Source organism: Choristoneura fumiferana, chromosome 19, assembly GCF_025370935.1.
Source record: "Choristoneura fumiferana chromosome 19, NRCan_CFum_1, whole genome shotgun sequence".
Classification (NCBI taxonomy): domain Eukaryota; kingdom Metazoa; phylum Arthropoda; class Insecta; order Lepidoptera; family Tortricidae; genus Choristoneura; species Choristoneura fumiferana.
The window spans coordinates 4,450,464-4,462,536 of record NC_133490.1 but is presented as its reverse complement, the minus strand read 5'-3'; the positions used below and the strand labels follow the sequence as shown (position 1 = coordinate 4,462,536).

The following is a 12,073-nucleotide window of genomic DNA, read 5'->3' as shown; positions in this document are numbered from 1 at the left end:
CAAAATGTGTATGTTTTTTTTAAAATTTTTTTTTCATCGGCGACATGGAGGTAGGGCGTGCAGCAGGCCGGGGTATCGGGGGGTGGAGAAAAAAAGTTGGATGTCATTGAACGGATCACACTATGTTCGGTGGCGGTAAACTAAATGGGGATGGGTCTTGTTTTCACACTTGTTACCAATATAAATCAATAACAGATCGAGTACAAATTTTATTTCGATTGTGGTAAGTATTCAATAAAATATTTACACCTTTGACTGGCCACAAGTGTAAAAAACACAACTAAGATTGCATTTGTACAAAATGTTTATGTTTTAAAAGGTATTTTATTTACGTTATTAAACAAGGAATTGAATGAGATTACTTACTCATTGAGTAATTTAAACCATGGGCTTTATAGTTTTACTACGACTATATAACGTAATATTTGTATGATATACCATGCTCCCACAATTACAGGTCAGGCCATTAATATTAATTCACAACATATATACGGACAACGTTCACAGGACGCAATTCACCATAACCTTGATGTAATTTTAAAATTTATCAATAAAAAAAATAATCTCACATGAAGATGAAATAATATGTAGGAAAACTTGAATTTCAAATTGTCTCAAGAAAAAATAATTATTTAAGAAAATTTCTGAGTTAAGATTCGCTTAAATCAATTAACACAGAACGTCTAGCAAGCGCTGCGTTTTGTTTTGTCGCTTGACGCTAAACATTCTAGTCTCATTGTCTTTCTCGCTGTGTTATCTAGAAAGCGCATTCAAGAGCGAGAAGGATAGTTACAGTCGTGGTAATTTTTATTTAATAACGATTTGTGAAAAATTACAAATCTTGAATTCCATTGGTTGAAAGAACCTTACCTTAAGAAGTTACCTTTTTTGATTTTATCGAAATATTGTTTCATCCACATTTCACTTCCTTCTGGGGTATGGGTGCGATGGGACGATGGTAGGGGATAAAATCGAAAATCTTTGAGGGAACACTAATGTATGCAACTAAGCATTTTATACCTTGCTCATTTAGCAACATCAACTGTTATTTTATTTATTTATATTTATTTATTAAATAAACTGTTATATAGAACAATGGTTGGGTTTACAGAAGATCTTAGGTCAAAGGTATACAAAGTGTAAAACTAAAACCATATGTGCTATTTCAACAAAAACGAGGTAATCAATCTTAACACACCTATCAAGTGATCAAAGTGATATTTGAACAATTTAAAGCTGAGTTTTGTTTTAGTTTCCAACTTCTAAGTCAAATTTAGGTTATTCGATATTCAATGTATTTTATAACCCTTAATTAATACAGTAGGTATTGCCTGTCCGGCGCCTATATACCCCAGCAGGGGACAATTATCTCAGCATGAAAGAGCTTGAGCAGTGAGCTTTATAGTTCTAACGTCCCAGTGCGGATTGGGAAATTTACACACGCCGTCGAAATGCTTCCACGGCTACTCCCTCAATTGCATACTTGTAACAATTGATTGAAACCTTTATAAAGAACCAAAGCATCGATTCGGGCAATTCTTTAGACATGATTTTATAAGACTTTTTAAAACAACAACATAATAATATGCCTATGTTTAAGCATCTATAATACTCGTATGTATGCGAAGCGTACATCTAGGCCGGCTATGCTAAATGGTTGTATGGCAGCTAAATGAGCAAAGTAATATGACAATGCTGACTATAATTCGAAGGGTATATTTGCTAATTAGATGCTCCTTTTGATGACAGAGTAATAAAGATTTTTATTATCACATTCATTAATTTTCATTTATTTATAGGTGTACACAATGTCTATGAACGAACATTAACGTAGTTCGAATAAATCACACTCCTAGATATACCCCCTTATTCATAAAACTTAACAAGCCTATGTTAACTAACAAATGCTTTGTCCCTTTCTAACAAATACAAATGTCGAAGTGACAGATAAGGACAAACGAATTTTAGCGGCATTTTAACTAAAATAGGTTTGATTGTCGTTTATGAATAAGGGGGCTAGAGTATATCAACTCAAATTAATACCTAACCCATTTTGATTTAAAACATCAATCAGTTTCTGTTAGATCTAAATTAAAATAGGGTATTATTTTGAGTCGATATATTCTTGATCTAAGAGTGCGAAGTAGGTATAGGTACCTTACAAATAAGCAAGTATTTTTGTTGGTCAATAATTTGTCCAACATTGCACATTTGATTGACAAATGGTCATTTTTTTTCAATCAAAAAGAGCATCTGATCTCTATGAGGACTAATGCTACGGCAACCATTAGTTAAGGATGTCACTGACCTTTCTTCATCTGCTTGATCTGTTTGTCCTGGCTCTCAACAGCCGCGCCGAGGAGTGTGAAGATGATACCGGCCTGGGAGTTGACGCCCACCGCCGAGACCAGCATCTTGCCTGAGCCTGGAACGTTCGACGATAATGGTGAGGAGAGGTCAAGGTAATCTTTGTCAGAATGATTCCGTCCGAATGTAATCTTTGTCAGAATGATTGTTTGTCATAACTCTTCTTTCTCTGAATGCTATAATTGTTCAGAATTGTTATAAAACAAACCTAACCTTACCTATAGTTTACAAACGATGATTCGGATTACGGTATGACTATAGCGAAGAGTATGCGAACTTTGTTGCTCCCTTAACTGAGCTGTGGCTGTTTGAGTTTGAGAGGTAACAGTATGTACAGTCGAACAAACTGATTCATGTACATTCGCCATCAGATATTTCGGAGCGGCCAACGTGGTCAAAAATATCGACACAATGCACTCTATTATTAAGGTATTTGAGTTCATGTTTCGATATTTTTGATCACCTTGGCCGCTCTGAAATATCTCATGGCGACTGTACCAGAGTGGTTCCTTTCAAAATGATGTCCTTGACAAAATATGGGATGTCAACTTGACATTAGTAGTACAAAGGTTCCTGATACTTGATTTACTTTGTTCGACTGTAACAACGCGCTGATCATGATGGTCAGGCAGGTGGTATTTTCAAGCGGTACCAAAATCGTATATTTGAAGACAAATAAATGATTAGTCCGTGCTGTGCCTGGTTTTAGAATAGGACAAATCTCTCGACTAACTAAAGGGCCCCATAGTACGGTACCATTCGTCTGTACTATCGATCTGATGAAAATCGTGACGATTGATCGTTAAGAGCCATACATTGTCGATTCATCGTTACGATATTCATGATTGCATGGGATTTTGTTGCGATCTCCGACATCGTCTTCAATGAAGTAAATCGTAAATCGATCGGTATGAAGCAACGGATCGTACAGACGCGACAGACTTTAAAGGCCCCATACACGGTACGATTCGTCTGTACGATCCGTCGCTTCAGACCGATCGAAACGACGAATCGATAGTGTATGTCAAGATCGCGATTTACTGCAGGTGTGCAGGTGGTAAGACGATTGCTAGGCTAATCGCAAGCAAAACTCATGGAGATCATGAAATATCGTAACGATCTTGAATCTGACAGTGTATGTCGGTGGTGATCTCTTACCATCAGGAGACCCACTTGCTCGTTTGCCATCCAGTCATTCATCGACGCCGGACCAGCGCTGCCAAATCGGAACTTTTGTTCCAATTTCGGAACTTTTGTGGCTTCAGCGGAACTTTTGTAGCTGAATCAAAGTTACCACCACATAAGTAAGGAAAAGAAGTTAATTTCCCATTTTATGGGGCACGTATTAAGTTATTTGAACACGTTCTTATCCTTCAGTTTCAAACAAGTAAATGATCGATCGTTTAGACCAATGGTTTCGTGTATGGGCGTCATTTTTGATGCGATCAAGTCACGATATTCATCAGATCGATCGTACAGACTAATCGTACCGTATATGGGGCCCTTAGGACCTGATTTGAGAGTGGGCAGCGCTCTTTATTTGCCAACCACGAACTTCAAACTTCAGCACTGTGTTGTGGTAGGCAAAACCGCCACACTGTATTCCCAAGAAAGTCACCATGAAGGTTCACTACTGATCCTCAAGCGTTAACCACCGCCACTCTGACAAGAGTGTAGAGACTTAAGCCCGGTTTAGACTTGCAAGAAAAATGGTGCAAGTTGCATTACATTGCCAGGCCGTAAAGCCAACGAGTTTGTTAGTGGTCAATCGAGTGCGCAATGCAATGCAACTTGCACGATTTTTCTTGCAGGTCTAACCGGGGCTTTAGAAAATAAATTATTGGTCGAGCAGTTTCAATATCGCGTAGGATCAATCGACGCTTATAATCTAGCGCAGCGGAGATTTTGATATTTGATGTTTGGAATCGTTTATATTGTAGCATTATTTCTAAAGTGTTGACGTGTATACAAACCTTCCATAACGTGAGTACCGGATAGCACCATGGGATCAAAACTTTCACCCTTTTTGACATGATCGGATTCTCCTGTGAGTGATGATTCGTCGATCTGTAATAGAATAAGTGACACTTTAATATAAAAGTCAAAAGTTAAATCAACTCGTAATCGCTTAAAGAATAACCTAACCAACTCAGAAAACTTTTAAACCCCCCGACATTGTCATTTCAAAGTTTAATATCTCAAAAACGGCTGTACCGATTTTAGCGAAACATAGTCACGAAACACTGCAAGCTTTCACGTGTAAAATTCGAATCAAAATCGGTCCATCCGTTTGAGAGCTACGATGCCAGAGAGACGGACATTGGCGTCAAACTTATAACACCCCTCTTTTTGCGTCGGAGGTTAATAAATGTGTATTAGGACGAAATCGGAGGCGATTTTGTTCCTTCTAAATAACTCCTTCGTGTTTTTCATTCACCAATTAGTTTGTAACGTTATCGATGCGAGCAATCGACAGGTATTTTATTTTACAAATAAAAAACGTTATTTCGCGTACGTAACGTAAAGCCGGCACCGTTATCTGTACTTAGCTAATGTTTACGAATAAATTTTAAAAATATACTTTCGCGAACCTATGACATTTTGATAGCAGAATGACGTTGACATGATAAAACGCCCGCAATGCGCTAGCGCATACCTCACAACCTCCTCATTGTGGTGGTTACAAAAAGATACCTAAAGAGGGCAAAATAAGGTCCTTTGAAACAAAACCATAGTTTCGATAGAACATGACTACTATTAAAATAGTATACGCTAATTCAGGTTGACTGGCATGACAGTCTACTAGAGTTGACCGTAGGCTGTAGGCGTAATATATATTTTTTTATATTTTAACGAGCTTAATGTCGTTGGCATAATGGTATCAGGAGAGCTGACTTCAAATAGGGAACAAGCCAAAAATAAGAATAAGAATGCTTTATTTGCCAGAATACATAATATAGTATAATACGAGTACATAATATGTTTCATGAATTAAATTCGGGTTTTATTCCGCGAACCTTGATTTTAATTGCGGCACTGTATTTAGTCGACCAGAAAACGACATGACAACAGGCAATGACATCATAACAGGATTGATTGACCCTTTTCCAGGCGTAGCGTAGTGCATATAGCGACCACATAAATGTACACAAATATTCGACCTTGCTAAACTTACAATAAAAAAAGGAAGGAAGGGATAAGTCCGCCTTTGTACAATTATCTCTAAGTTTGTCAATTGTGTTTTGTTTCTTTTCTTTAGTACAATAAAGAGTTTACATACATACATACAATAAGGTACAAATTCAATTGAAGTTGTTAAAAATATTCGTCTTATTTAAAACCCCTAATAGCTAATCAATATAAAACTATGATTCATTTTGTAGTAGCTTATCTAAATTAGCGGGGCCTGGAAAAGGGTTAAGGGGGAGATTGACGAATACATTCGGCAGAACAATTCACTTTTAATTTAATCTGAGGTACCGTTGATACCGATCAAAACAAACCCACCAACGTTTAATCATAAAAGTTTATACTATATACAGGTGGTACTCACGAGCACGCAGGTATGTTTGTACACACTAAAACGTACACCATAACAACAGGGTGTTTTTTTATCAGGCGATAACCCAATAACCCTGCTATCGCGTTGATCGTTCACTGTCTGTGACGCACGAGCTATCAATACAAATCTGATAACGGGCAAATATAGATATTTATTGCCTCCTGTTAACCGATTAATATTAGAGATATTTTGAGCGATAACAGGGGAAGGAAAGCTACGGTAAGCTTATTAGGTTTCCACTTTATTATCGGAAATATATGTATGCTTATACGTATACTTGCGTTTATTTTAGCGTTAGATAAAGGTTAAACAAACTGGGGAGTCTTTTTATTGAAAAACGCTTTATTGACTGTACTTTTATGTCATTATTTTAAATGTTGAGTAAACCAAATTTGAAGCCGATTCAACCACTAGGAGTGGATCAAATATAACTAGCAAGAATGAGGGTTTTCACAGAGGCGAAATTTCGCTAGATGGTGTTAATATCGAGATGTCCGTTTGACGTTTGCTCGTGATTGGTTAAATAACTAAATGAGCCAATCGCAAGCAAACGTCAAACGTCAAACGGACCTCACGATACTAACGCCATCTAGCGATATTATATATAAAAAGTCTTAATAAGCTTTGCCGACTGTCTCTGTGTACGGCTAGGGCAGTTAAGGTTTCACGATAGTAAAACCAGCGGCTTTGAAATTCAACACTCTTGAATAGAGATTAAACGAAATTACCAAATAACGAGATACTCGATCATCAAACGTTTTTCTCTGGCCCCCTCTAAACTGAAGTCAGTGCTTCGACCCTATACATCCCTATAAAATCTAGACACTAGGGTTGCGCGATGATGATATGTAAATGACAATCTTTCCGAAACCGCTGCTGGTAGTATAAAAAGTGACATGTAAAAGAGGCTGTTGAGGCCTCGAAGAAACTTTTTGTCTTTTTTTAAGCGGCTTACCTTGAGGTCATTGCTCTGTAGCAAGATACCATCAGCTGGCAGCAGATCGCCATATTTGATTTGGCAGATGTCACCGACGACTATCTCGTTTATCGACACCTGGTTCACCTCGCCGCCTCGTATCACCGCGAATTTGTGTTCTCCCTCTATCCGAGATTGAAGTCCTCTGCAAAGTGTATTATATCATCAGTCAACTTATATGTACAGTCGAACCATTAGATTCCTGACCCACCGTAGAACGCTCTCACAGTAAGTGTCATAATGAATTTTACGAAAAGGTTCCACAGTGGATCACGACTCAGTTGGTTCGATAGTACAATACAATACAATACAAATATTCTTTTTTGCACACCACAAATCAGTTGTACAAAAAATCTATATATTACACATACATTCAGGGTAGACAATAGGCGGTCTTATCGCTTAAAAGCGAACTCTTCCACACACTGTACATGTACATTGTTGTTGTACATTGTATTGTGTTATTGTACATCATATTACATCAATGAAATTCATCATCATGACACGATCATCCCAGCCTATACGAGTATGTACCTATACGTCCGATTGCTAGGCACAAACCTCTCAGAAGGAGAGGGCTTGGGTCGTAGGTCCCACGCGGGCCCAGTGCGGACTAGGAACTTCACACACATTGAATTACTTCACAGGTTCACAGCAAACGAGCAGGCGCGTTTGCCCCCAATCATATATAAAAAGATCTACCTTGCCGATCTTTTAAATTTCCTACTGTTTAATTAAAGACTAGCTTTTGCCCACGGCTTCACTCGCGCAAAATTAGTACTTTGATCCCACTGAAACCACACATTCTTTCGGGATATAAAGTAACCTATATATTAATCCAGGGTATATATTACCTGTATGTCAAATTTGATCCAAATCCGTTCAGTAGTTTTTGCGTGAAAGAGTAACAAACATTCATCCACCCATCCATACAAACTTTCGCGTTTATAATATTAGTGAGATTAGTGGGAAAGTGGAATGTCAATGTTGAATTGCTGATGGTTTAGGAAGATTCTTCAAATTAGATTTGAACGCAGCAAAACTTACCTGAATTGTCTCTCTTTTGTGTAATCGTTGAATGCTGTAACTATAACGACGACTATGACAGATATTAATATCGCGAGCCCCTCGATCCATTGGTAGTGCCCCTCCTCCTCATCTATGTGTCCTGAAATCAAACCGTTCATATTTATAACATGAAAACATCAAATAGCTTAAATAAAAGTTCTGCTAAGCAATATGTCACTATTCGAAAGATATAGCCCAAAACTCGAGACAGACACGAGTGCAATCGGTAGACAGAGCGAGCTGCGGATTTCTCAAAAAATAAAAATTACAAATTCATTTTCGATTGGTTTTTTCGAGTCTTGTTGTATTTTTTATTTCAACTCCAAATTTTACGGGTATCCCGTGAAACCATATCGAAAATACAAACTGAGACATGGATGCACAGAAAAACCAGAAAGAGACCAGCACTGGGAATCGAACCCACGTCCTCAGCAATCCGTGCTGCACCGCTGGACAGGAGTCTAGACACGAATTTATTAGATTGCTGAGGAGCTGAGTTCGATTCCCAGCGCTGGTCTCTTTTTCTGGTTTTTCTGTGCATCCATGTCTCAGTTTGTACTTTCGATATAATTCATTTTCGGTTGAATGAAAGCTTAGTATACTTTCCCATAAAGAACAAAAAAGGACCTTTGCGTACAAAGTCCAAGGGTCAGCTATTATTAAACCTGCCTGCAATTTTTTTTGCAGTCAAAAATGAAATTGGCATTAAAAAAAATGCTGAACTATATTTACAGCTACGCTACAGTCGCTACACCAGAACTATTCGAAGTGGAGTAGTGTGAGAAATTCCACCAATGAGACATGTTCCGTTGAATGTGGCTAAGAAATTGAAGTAATCCAATTGGTGGATATTTTCCTCGCTCGCCACTTAGCTAGGTCTTTTGCACAGTTCTGCTATATGTGGCGCTGTGAGTACAGAGGGAGAAATCTTGGCTTAAGGATTAGAAATTTATAACTGTCTTCAAAAGCGGGAATATTTTAGGCTGTAGGTTCATTGACAACTTAGATTAGAAAGACAAAATTGTAGTCTGATCTGTTTTTAAAAGTTTTATTCAGTCAGCAATCATAGTTTCATTCACATTTGAAGTTGGTTAATGCTTCTATTTTAAGAAATAATGTTATTTCTTTGTCGCGCAGTAAGTCGCGTAAGCACAAGAGATTTTATTGTACATAACAACCAGCGGTACAGTCTCACCGAATATTTAAATATTCGTTCGAATAGTGACTAAACTGCAATTAACGATAGCTTTACTGTAATGAAATGTTTCTATTTATAAGGTTCTTAATAAAAAACGCTATTCATAGCTAATGGGTTCTAGATACTAATTAAATATTTATTTTAAACTAATTTAAAGATATTACGCTAAATAAGTCTTAATCAGACATTAAATTAGGCTAAAATCGTGCTAATACATCAAAAATATCCGACTGATAAAATAATCTATAAATAAACGAGCACCAGTTAACATAGTGGTGGTGGTATTTACATATACATTTATATATCGAGTTTTTCCTCGGTTCAGTGGGCCCGATGATCGGAGCGATTGTAATCAACCCAACCATATGATCGTCAGTTTACCTTGCAATTAATTACACACCATACATACTCTTTACTCAAATATATCATACATATTTTATTTTATAAAAAAACCACAAGCTTTTTTGTCGTGACAGTCAGGATTATTGAATGAACAGGTCGGTAAGTGTACCCTGTGCACCTAACAAGCCAATATTAACTTGCAAGATTTGAAGCGAAGAAATATTTAAATCACTTCAAACCATAGAATTCCAAAAAAAAAAAACTCAATAAAGAGCGTGATAAGTTTTTGTTAAAATCTATATTAAAGGAAAGCATTGTATCTATGGATGGTTTTATTAGAGGATACCACTGATGTCTTAAAAAATAAAAACCAGATCGCAACGAATTAAACGTATCTGTTAATGCTTTGATGTATAGCAGCACCAACTTGCAAATACAAATTGTATTTTGTTTCTTTTCTTTTGTACAATAAAGAGTTTACATACATACATACGCTACTGCCTACTTCATCTAGACTAGGTATGTTCGTGTAGGTACGTTTAGAAATCCGCCTAAACCCTGTCAAACAATGAGACTGCGAAAACCGGACTAGCGGCTGATCAAGATTGATTACACCAAATAAAAATTACGGATACAGCAAAATGAGAGAACAAATCTGACGTCGAAGCTCTTATGTAGCTGACATAAGGTCATTTATCGCGAGAAACAAAGTTTGCTAATGTGGTTCTCTGGTTTACGAAGTTATCTGACAGGGCAATTGAAACTCGAACTATAGAGATGCCGTAATTGGAAAAGAAATGAAATTTAAAATAGACTTCATATTTACTTATAAGGCGTTTTAATCTCAGAATCTTATAATAAACTACTCTCTATGCTCTTATAATCTTAAAATAACTAACTTAACAATAAATAATACCAATACGGATAAGACTTTCAATTTATCTGAACACTACCTTATTGTTGTGGGATTAAAGTGAACAGATATATTGATTAACGTACAATACCAACTTGAATATATTAGAATTTAAGAGAGAGAGTTCAGAGCAGATAATTCTAAATAGCGGACTTATATGTTAGCGTATAAGCAGGATAGAAAAGCCAAAGCACCATTATAAATAGTTTGCATATAATAACATAGATGGTACGAGTATATATAACGCTTTAATATAATTTATGTACCAAGTAAATAAGTCTACACATAAAAATCAGACGAAGATAGATTCAAGCATTCAATTAGAAGTCAGATGACTTGATTTGAAACGTAACAAAGACTACAGGGACCTAGAAGGGTAGACTAAAGTGAAGCGTCAGGACATAGGGTACAACAGTGCATCTAAAACACACAGTACTCAAGACCCAGAGGCAGCTAAACCATGCCCTAATACCATTGCCTCTAGAACCTTCCATACCAGAGGCTATGGTAACTAGAAACACCTAGAAAACATTGAGTGAACGATTCAGTTGGTCGTCAGTTCTTGGTCAACTTGTGCCATATTAACTTGAGTACATGAAACAAGCATTCGTGTCTGACGTTACATTCACGTATTCTTACCAGTATCTAGGTCTAATTCCACATAGTCGTTGAAAAGAGAAAATATATTCATTAATTACATCGTTTAAGTAAATCAATTGTACACGCACATCTAAAATTACTTGCATATACAATTTTCGTAGTATCCGACCACACAAAACGGAAAATTAAATGTAATGTCGTAATCTTTAAACGGCATAGATATGCCGAAATGAAAAGGAGAAATGCAAATAGTATTTTGGCGAAGGGAAATATGTCCCCACCAGAAATAGGTACGTGTTTGCTTTTGGGCTGTCTTGAATGAAACGTGTTTCGGCACCGCAGGGAATCTGCTTTGTGTTCACACACAGGCTGAGGCTGTATTTTTAAATTGAATTCTCCGCTCAAATGTCGCAAATGTGTGATATCAAATTTAACACGGATCGAATAAGAGGATACATTCTCGTGTTTCACAGATGCAGGTAGGTACTCGGTAACTGCTGTCGTTGACATAAAATCTGTACCTACTCTAATGCTGCCGACAGCGATAAAACGGGATAAAAATCTAACCGAAACTAATGTTCGATGTGGGCGTACATCCTTTATTCATGACTTTGCGAACGGGATGAATATTAAACAGACGAACATGTCAATACGAGAGACAACATTGTTAAAACATACTATGTGCTGCCACAATTTGCCGGGACGTTCATTCGCCGACCGCTAAAAGCCGCTCTATCTTTTTAACGAGAGCGATGCAAAAAGGACGGCAATTAGAGAGCGACAAATGAGAGTCGCGGCAAGTCCCTGTGCCAGCAGACTTTGTACTGCAACGATGCAGAAACACTATACAATTATACAAAGCACGGCTAACCTAATATGACAGACTATGAATGAAATGACAGCTTTACATCCACTGCAAAGCAACTAGATAACATTTTCATATATTCTGATAATGTCATCTAATTCGTTGAATGAACTCACTGCACTGCAGACGAGCTGAAATGAGTCAAGATCTTGCTAATCAATAAAAGTTTTGAAAAGAACTGA

General features: G+C 37.1%; 1 protein-coding gene across 11 annotated transcripts in view; it reads right to left on the bottom strand.

The window, feature by feature from the left end:
- The window catches only part of PMCA (plasma membrane calcium-transporting ATPase 3), a 216,114-nt gene that overhangs the window by 30,036 nt on the left and 174,005 nt on the right, over positions 1–12,073 (bottom strand). For all 11 annotated transcript variants that reach the window (XM_074102739.1, XM_074102745.1, XM_074102744.1 and 8 more), the window contains 4 exons: positions 7,953–8,073; positions 6,885–7,050; positions 4,341–4,434; positions 2,309–2,425 (listed from right to left, as the gene is read on the bottom strand). In XM_074102739.1, the coding sequence (XP_073958840.1) occupies positions 2,309–2,425; positions 4,341–4,434; positions 6,885–7,050; positions 7,953–8,073 (498 nt within the window). The remainder of the gene's footprint in view (positions 1–2,308; positions 2,426–4,340; positions 4,435–6,884; positions 7,051–7,952; positions 8,074–12,073) is intronic.